We start from the raw sequence: 9,828 nt of genomic DNA, 5'->3' as shown, positions 1-9,828 counted from the left end.
CCCTCTTCTGGAGTGTCTGAAGACAGCTACAGTGTACTTACTTACAATAAAAAAAAAAATCTTTAAAAAAAAAAAAAAAAGAAAAAAAAAAAAGAAAAACCAAAATAAATAAATGAATGAATGAGTGGTGGATGTTGTCTGGGAAATGACACCTGAGGGTTTTCTCTTGTCTTATAAGATTAGCAGAGTACAAACTCTTTCTCAACTAGACACTATTGTTTAAAATATATAAAGACGAGGGAGAGAATGAGAACAACAACATGTAGAAACTGCTGAGCTCCCAGCAGATGACTACTATAAAACCATCGATGGCAAGTCAGATGAATGCACTGACAGGAAACTAGTGGAACCACTGACAACAATGTTGGGCTAGAGAGATGGCTCAAAGGTTAAGAGCACTGACGGCTCTTCCAGAGGTCCTGAGTTCAATACCAACAACCACATGCTGGCTCACAACCATCTGTTAATGGGATCCGGTGCCCTCTTCTGGTGTGTCTAAAGAGAGTGACAGTGTACTCACATACATACAATAGAAGCAAATTTCAAATTCTAAAAATATGCCTGCAATATAAAAACTTTTTTAAAATTAAAATACTAAAAATTTTTAAAAGTGAAAAAAATCTTAGGTAAAAATGTGCATGTACATTTTTATTCATAAAGGCACAAGGATGAGCTGTTATGGCAATGAGCTGCCTTGTCCTTGGCCCATTCAGATCCTCTCAACACTGTCCACTTGAGTCAACTGTGTGTCTATGTATGAGAGAGGGAAGGAGGGAGGGAGGGACGAAACAATCTATCAGGTTCTTTTCAAGAATGGTCTACAATCTTACCCAACGAACCAGCTTTCCAGTCTAACGCATTTTAAATAAAATTCCCAATAGTTACAAGTTAACTTGCTCAGTTTTCAAGCTGGAGCCTGATAATTTAGCCAATACAGTAAGTAAATCTAAAGCTAAGTTTAAGAAAAAACATCAATGAAGCAAGTCTTACCTTTGGAGTCAGCATTTGGGAACAACCTGTTCCACGGCACCTTATTCTTGTGCGGGAGAGAAAGCAAATAGTTTCTAGCTTTTAAATTTATTATACAATTCAGATCTTCCTGTGATGGAGATCCAAGAATACCTATCAAACAAAACATTAGCAGTTAATTGTCAAGATTTCACACATCACCTATTGAACAGCAGAGATTCTGTATTTAATGTATTTACTTTACACTACAAGTTTTTACAAAAAGATCTTTAATATTTTTAAAGTAGAGAACATGAAAACAAAACAAACCAACCATGCTAGAGTAAGCCTGATGTGACTAACATAAATTCAGATCATGTTCAAGAGCTTACCCAGGATGTGATTCAGCTGGTCAAGGTAATGCTTTCCTGGGAAGATAGGCCTGTTGGATAGCATCTCTGCCAGGATGCAGCCCACAGACCAAATATCAATGGACTTGGTATAACCCTGCAACAGAAATGGGGATAAGACAGAGTAACAGAATGTAGTGTCCACAACATGATGAGATGTAATAGTGTAATAGTAATAGTGTGCAGCAGATGAAAGTTTGAGCATCATCTTTGAGACAACCATTTGGAAACATAGTGACACAGAATGAAAAATAATAAGTTGGTTTTCTTGAGAGATGCTATCAGGTGGTAGTGGCACACAACTTTAATCTCAGTACTCAGGAGGCAGGGGCAGGAGGGGGAGCTGTTCTAGTTTGATGATAAACTGAATTGTGGAACTGTAGGCTGAAATAAACTCTTCCTCTCCAACTTGCTTTTGGTCATGACGTTTTATCATAGCAACAAAATTCTAATCAAGACAGATGCTGAATCACTATAATTACTTTACATTTATATCTTGGAATTACTAAATTAGAACTTCTGAAGTATGCCTCCGTCCATCTTCAATGTTAGAGATATAGAATTATTACAAACTAGAGATAGAAAAAGTCCTAATGCTCACTGTTTATATCATTTAACTAGTTTTTATAAAGTTGGAAATCAACTTACATGGACAGCCCTATATTCCTGGAACTTATCCATTTTATAAATTAAAAAACAAAACAAAGCAAAACAAAAAAACAAAATTAGGCTGACCATCCTCCCTCCTCACCTTAGGTGATGGTTCCTACATTCATCCCATAGGTATATACTTTCTTTTTAAAGAAGTCTGTTAAAAGTCTCATAATTAGTTTATTTCAATGTAACAATATTTCAAGATACTTCTATAGGGAACAAAAGCTAAAATTTGTGGAAAATGTTAGGTATAGTAATAAATGAAAGAGAAATATAAACATCAAGAGAAAAAAGGCAAAGTTAAGAGCGAATTGATTTTAGAAAACCAAAGAACCAGTAATTGGACCTACAGTAATGATAAACCAGGTAGAATTTTAAGTAATTGTTTCTAAATCTCTTGTAATCTAAAGTACCTGGTGCTGTGGGTCAAAGCTAAATAAAGAGATCAATGAAAACTCCCAAAATAACATACACAAATAAATAGTAATCAGAATCAGGCCTCAGGGAGAAGTGCCTGTTCTAGGTCTTGGACAGGAATGTATACAACAGTCTGGGACAGTTGGTGCCAGAGAACAGCAAGAAACTGTCCATGGCTTCTGAGGAATGGTCCAAATCCTGGAGAGAATAGATTCTAACTCAAGAGAATAAGTAATAGAGAAGCTAAAATACAAACGGTGGTAATAGTTATGTTTCCACCAATGGAGACTACGAGAAGTATCTTAAAGAGTTTGATGAAAACAAAATTTCACAGTCAAACTAGTACTAGCTGCAGTGTTCTGGAAATGACTCAGAAACTGCGAGAGCATCACCCATCATAGCACATACAGCTTTGCCTTTGGATACAATGAACTTCACATCGCTTCTTGTCATCAACATTAAAGGCATGACACAAAAGTGAAACCCTGAGACAGCATTGCGCAATATTCCTCACAAATAGCATGAGTCAGAGTGGGTCTGCTGTATGCTAAGACACCGTGACTATGGAGACAGCTCAGCAACTCAGTAGAGGGCTCCTGCAGAGGGAGGGCCCAGCAGTCTATTTCCCAGCTCAGCAGCTCACAATAATGCCTATAATTCCAGGGCATCCAACACCCCTGGTACCTTTGGGCACCAAACATGCCCAAATCCATATAGACACACAATTAACAACAAAACCAAAAAAACTACCAGGAAAATACAAACACATAAATCCAAACTGAATCTCAATTTTCTTAACAGTGCTTAATTTTGCCTACCATCTTATAATTCTAACAAAGAATGAATACTTCATGTTTTCCTTGGCAGTTGTAAATCTATTCAATCATGTTCATTTGTTTTTTGTGACAAAGTATTAGTAGCTGAGGCTGGTCTTATTAGGCTGAGGTAATTTGCCTCCTGAGTGTGGACATTATGCTTGCTTACCCCCACCCCTTTCTGTTTTATTGAGAGAAGGTCTCTTTATGTAGCCTGGGCTGTTCTAGAACTTTCTATATATACAGACGCTTGCTCCTGCCTGAACGGAAAGGGTACGCACCACCACCTATTAGCAAGACACAGGTTATATTAGCAGAGTCTGGACGATCTGATAATACCCTTCACAGCATCTCGGACAAGAGGATTTCAGTTTGAAAAATAACTACCCTGTAATTTCAAAAGTCCATAGTGCTTCTGTTCCCCCAATGTGACCTTTGTAGAATAACTCTGGAACATTTGCACAGAAACGCACCTTACTAGAAACTCTAACAACATAAAGAATAGGTATGTAAGTTGTCACAGGAAGTATTTAAGTAGTATGTACAGTCATTGTGACTGAAGATGGTGAATCCTAAGCCCAAAAGTTCAGTTCTCAGACAGCACTCTGGCTCTGGCCAGGTACACCAGACTAAAAAGGAAGGTTATAGCTGTTGTTTCTTTTTCTTACCTTGGAATTCAACATAATCTCTGGAGCTCTGTACCAACGTGTGGCAACGTACTCTGTCAAGAACCCTGTGTGATCATGATCTGGATCTGCAACACGGGCAAGGCCAAAGTCACAGATCTAAAGGGGAAAAGTGGAATACCATTTTAGAGTCTAATGAGCTAATAACAAAACATCAAGAAAATAAAAAAGGCAGTATCAGTAACAAGGAAAACAAGTACATGCTACCAATACTATGCTAGACATTTTTCTGGAAATTACAAAGTCATCATTCCTTAATCCTCAACACCCTGAGAGGAAGTGAGGACAGTCCACATGCTGGAGTGAAGAGACAGGCTGAGGGGTCAATTATAGGGCACAGTCTGACCACCCTTAGGTCTCATCCCCATCAGCTATTATGAGTGCATGGCACTCTCACTTAAGTGACTTGAGCAAAATCACCTTAGAGGGACTAGAGAGATGGCTCAGCAGTGAAAAGCACAGACTGCTCTCAAAGAGGACACCAATATCCACAGAGTGACTCAAACTGACTACAAATTCTAAGGGAACTGAGATTCTTCTGGTCTCCATGGGCATTCACATACAGTGTACAGACATACAAATATAAACACACGCATATAAAATTAAATCCCCAAAGCAAAACCATTAGGGGCAAAAATCAGCAAACTCATTCACAGCCTGTTTCCTCTCCAAGCTACTGTAGCTCACAGGATCATTGCTCATATGCTCCTTAATTTGCTATTTCCTTAGACTCCCATTTCTGACTAACTTCCACTTTTTTTTTTTTTTTTTGGTTTTTTTCGAGACAGGGTTTCTCTGTGTAGCCCTGGCTGTCCTGGAACTCACTTTGTAGACCAGGCCAGCCTCGAACTCAGAAATCCGCCTGCCTCTGCCTCCCAAGTGCTGGGATTAAAGGTACGCGCCACAACGCCTGGCTAACTTCCACTTTTTAATTAATTAGTTAATTAATTAATTGTATGTATATGAGTACACTGTAACTGTCTTCAGACACCAGAAGAAGGCACTACAGATAGTTGTGAGGTACTATGTGAATGCTGGGAATTGAACTCAGGATCTCTGCAAGAGCAGTCAGTGCTTGTAATTGCTGAGCTAGCTCTCTAGCCCCATTCACTTTTTTTAATTTCAAAAATACTTCCCTACTTTTCACATAGCCAATCCTGATAGTTTAAAAGCTTTTATGTACTGAAGATAAAGCATTTTGTTTTGATGTTTATTACTTATTGTATGTGCACACGCATGAAGAGTACGGCACATATGTGGTAGTCAAAGGACAACCTTCGGAAGGAAGTTGAATCTCTCTTATCTTGTGGGTTCCAGGTAGTAAACTCAGGTGATTTGGCTTGGGAGCAAAGACCTTTACCACTGAGCCATCCTGCCATTCACCACTGTTTTGTAGAGCACCCAGCTCCTCACATCCTTCTGACTTACAGGAGTACTTTGTAAGCTCTTACCATCTAGCTGTCTAGCATTGTGATGCTGCTTGGGTTAGCTGCCTTATAGACTCCAGTGTGTATAAAATGTAGGCATGCTCTACTTAGGTCCATATAAATATAAAACATTTTAATTTTCTGGTCCCTAGGAAACCAATTCAAGAAAGAGACAGGTTAACAGAGATGAAACACAGTTCAATAAAAGGCCATCTAGAAAAAAGCACTGGGCATGGTGGCGCACGCCTTTAATCCCAGCACTCGGGAGGCAGAGACAGGTGGATTTCTGAGTTCGAGGCCAGCCAGGGCTACAGAGTTACAGGACAGCCAGGGCAACACAGAGAAACCCTGTCTCCAAAAACCAAAAAAAAAAAGAGAGAGAAGAGAGAAAAAAAAAGAAAAAACATCCCCCCTCCCCCCAACCAATAGCCTATACTTTGGCCATAAAGTAAGACAACGGAGAAGGAACAAGTATAAAAGATACAGAACACAGTTATTTGGACCTCAATTCCTGGTTAGATATCCCACGGAATACCTCAGTAATTGAGAAGGAGAGATAAAGATACCTCCCTTCCCCCACTGTACAGTGTCTTCCTATGGTATCCTATCCTCCTGTGTTGTTCTCAAAGAGCCGCATTTGCTTCAATTACAGCATGCAAGAAGCTGCATATTTATTTTGCAAAAGAGTGTTACTGTGTTATCAAAAAAACAAAAACAAACAAACAAGAAAGTAGACAGCCAGCCCATTGTCTTCTTTCATAACTCTCTTGCAGGTCACTTCCCAGGTGGGGTCTCATGTAGGAGAGAACAGTGAGGAAACCCTGTTTTGCTCCATACCAATCGCCTCCTCTAGCTATCCTACTTAGTATACAGAACCTTCACTGTGAACCTGGGCCTCTTCTTTAAAAGATAGCTTGTGAGACAATGAGGGGAAACTCTGAAGGTCACTGTCCCCTTGGGCTATGGATGGAGAATAGTCCTAACTTCCCCTAGTCTAGCACTGGGGATTGACTGGGGCCTCACACATGCTATGAAAGCACTCTACCGGTGAGTTTGATTTGTAGCCCAGCTATTAGACTTAGCTATCACTACTGAGGAAGAATACTATTAAGTTCTAAGTTCTGATTTACCTCAAGGTTTTCACTGTACATGCTATTCTACTTCTTTCTTTTCTTTCTTTTTTTTTTGTTTTGTTTTGTTTTGTTTTGTTTTTTCGAGACAGGGTTTCTCTATGTAGCCCTGGCTGTCCTGGAACTCACTCTGTAGACCAGGCTGGCCTCAAACTCAGTAATCCGCCTGCCTCTGCCTAACGAGTGCTGGGATTAAAGGTGTGTGCCACCACGCCCGGCACTATTCTACTTATTTCTATAAGAGCTTGTTCTACCAGTGGCTAGAGTAGAACAAGCCCTTTCTGCTACCCTCAGGAGGCCGATCTCAGTGAGTTTGAGGCCAGCCTGATCTACACAGTGAGTTCCAGGACAGCCAGGGCTACACAGTGAGATCCAGTCTTCAAATAGTCTTTTATATCAATGAATTTCTTCAAGAAGGGCTTCCAGTAGGAGGCACAGCAGCAGCAGTTAGGACTCGAATGAGGCTGGGCAGTGGTGGTGCACATCTTTAATTCCAGAACTTGGGACGCAAAGGCAGGCATATTTCTGAGTTCGAGGCCAGCCTGGTCTACAGAGTAATTTCCAGGACAGCTAGTGCTACACAGAGAAACCCTGACTCAAATAACCAAAAAAACCAGACTCGAATGAGAAAAGCAATGAATGATTTTCCCCTACATGTGAGGGAGAGCACTGTTAGCCACCACCACTTCTTATGGTAGATTATGGCCAACCCATTCCAATCCTACATGATATATTATTAAACTTCTCAACTCATGTAACTTACAGTGAGTGCTTCTCTTTTGTAGATAACTCTTCATTCTATGATTTGCCTTTAACCAAAGCCAGTCCAGCCAGCTTTTTTCCTCTTCCTCCTATTTTTTTTTTTTTTTTGTTTTTTTGTTTTGTTTTCTAGACAGGGTTTCTCTGTGTAGCCCTGGCTACCCTGGAACTCCCTCTGTAGACCAGGCTGGCTTCAAAGTCAGGAATCTGCCTGCCTCTGCCTCTCGAGTGCTGGAATTAAAGACATGTGCCACAGAATAACAACAACAACAACAACAACAAAAACCTTCCACAATAAAAAAACGAAACCCAAACAAGCCCATCATACCTACGGATAAAGCCCAAGAGATACTCAGAATAACTCCATAAAAGTTACTCTGGCTAGACCACTATAGTGCAGTCCAACCAGCCTCAGATGTCCTATAAGAGTCAGCATTCTCACCTGACTACCCCTTGAACTATGGAAAAGGAAATGTTTGGGCGGTGGTGGCGCACGCCTTTAATCCCAGTACTTGGGAGGCACAGGCAGGCGGATTTCTGAGTTTGAGGCCAGCCTGGTCTACAAAGTGAGTTCCAGGACAGCCAGGGCTATACAGAGGAACCCTGTCTAGAAACTCACCACTCCCCCGCCCCCGGCAAAAAAAGGAAAAGGAAATGTTCCTAAAACTGTGTGTTGCATTTTGTATCCTTGTTTACAGGTGTAACTACAATCATATAGGCTTACTGATAACTCTGTGGACTCTGTTTAGCAAACAATGAGCACACATACTGGTACTGATCACAACCCCCATTTTTCTGGCCCACCAGAAATATGCCAACAGAAGCTGCAAATGGGGTCTAAAAACCCCTTGTATGTTTTTGTGGACCTGAGATATTAAGGGTCGCCATGTAGTACCACAATGTGATACATATATGACTCCAGAGCTTAAGTAGACGACTCTCCTCCACATTACTGTTTGCTCAAATGTTACATAGTACCTGCCAGCATACGCAGTATATCTTACTGCTGTGGCACATAAGAATCTCAGTGAAACACTACACTCATCTTTGGAATGAAATGCTCTCCATGCCAATGATATATATACTCCAGATATCAACCTCAAAAATGGGAATGAAATCAGCTATGGTGAAGCATGCCAATAATAAAAATCTGAAGAAAATGAGGTAGGAGAATGGAGAGTTTGGGATCAGCCTCATACCTTGCTGGGTGTTGTACACATCTCCCGTACATATCTATTATTAACTAACTCTTGGGAAGTGGATGCATGAATTTGAGGCCAGCCTGAGTTATAGTAAGATCTTTTCTCAAAGTAACAAAAAGCACGTTTTAGCTAGACCAACAGAAGACTGCCCATACCTTATTTAAAGCCAATCTCTTTAGCTTATAAGCGATTGCTTAGTACCCAGTACTGCCCTCAAAAAAAGAATGTAGTACCTTATTTATAGCCAACCTCTTTAACTTATAAGCGATTGCTTAGTACCCAGTACCCAGTACTGATTATAACCAATCCGGTGAGAAGCTGTCTGTCACTGTGAGCCTTGTTTTGTTTTCTTGATACAGAGAATTAAGAAACAAAAATAACACATATGACGATGTACACATAAAGTATATACATATAAGAGCTATTAATTTTGCTACAGTGGCTACTGTCTCTGAAGGAAGAATGGGCTAAAAAAGGAATGAGACTCATACTGTGTATCTGTATTTTTCTATAAAATGTTTGTCTATCTGAGTTTTGAATATAAACAACAATACTTCCAAGTTGTCTTAAAAAGTACATATCAGGGCTGGTGAGATGGCTCAGTGGGTAAGAGCACCCGACTGCTCTTCCGAAGGTCCAGAGTTCAAATCCCAACAACCACATGGTGGCTCATAGCCATCCATAACAAGATCTGACACTCTCTTCTGGTGTGTCTGAAGACAGCTACAGTGTACTTACATATAATAAATAAATAAATCTTAAAAAAAAAAAAGTACATATCATCCTGAGAGTAAATGGCTTAGCTGACCTTGAGATCACAAGTGGTATTCAGCAGGAGGTTGGAAGGCTTGAGGTCACGGTGCAGAACATTAGCTGAATGGATATATTTCAATCCTCTCAGGATCTGATAAAGGAAATAGCAGATATGGTCATTGCTGAGGTGCTGTGTCTTCAAGAGCTTGTAAAGATCTGTCTCCATGAGGTCCTGTACTATATATCTGTTTGACAGGAGGTTAAGGTGAAACACTATCAGTTGCTCACACTTAGCAAAGCACCGAAACAAATTCAACTTCTCTTAACCCTCTCCCGATATAGCTTCAGACACACTGGCCATCAAAAGACAGAAGAGACTGAAGAGAACATGGCATACTCTCGTGGAAGAAACAAACACTAGTTGTGTCCTAGCTGGCTTGTTGTGGGCCTACACTGAGACCTGAAACTGAGTATCGGTCAATCTTGAAGTCTCAACTTCTCTGTTCTCCAAACTGTCCACTATTAACCAATTTCCTCCAAAGCTTAAAGAGCATGGCAGCCAACAAACATCAACCCCATCTCTTAGGCCCAGAAGCAATGTGTAGTTGTAAAGCACGGTCTTCTTTG

At 40.4% G+C, this 9,828-nt stretch overlaps 1 protein-coding gene across 3 annotated transcripts in view; it reads right to left on the bottom strand.

Annotated features, from left to right (window-relative positions):
* The window catches only part of Mapk1 (mitogen-activated protein kinase 1), a 58,981-nt gene that overhangs the window by 19,159 nt on the left and 29,994 nt on the right, over positions 1-9,828 (bottom strand). For all 3 annotated transcript variants that reach the window (XM_021208917.1, XM_021208916.1, XM_029544258.1), the window contains exons 3-6: positions 9,257-9,446; positions 3,913-4,029; positions 1,341-1,455; positions 991-1,122 (exon numbers count right to left, since the gene is read on the bottom strand). In XM_021208917.1, coding sequence (XP_021064576.1) covers positions 991-1,122; positions 1,341-1,455; positions 3,913-4,029; positions 9,257-9,446 — 554 coding nt within the window. The remainder of the gene's footprint in view (positions 1-990; positions 1,123-1,340; positions 1,456-3,912; positions 4,030-9,256; positions 9,447-9,828) is intronic.

This window comes from Mus pahari, chromosome 12 (assembly GCF_900095145.1).
Source record: "Mus pahari chromosome 12, PAHARI_EIJ_v1.1, whole genome shotgun sequence".
Lineage (NCBI taxonomy): Eukaryota > Metazoa > Chordata > Mammalia > Rodentia > Muridae > Mus > Mus pahari.
The sequence above is the reverse complement of the archived record's forward strand: the minus strand, read 5'-3'. Positions and strand labels throughout refer to the sequence as shown.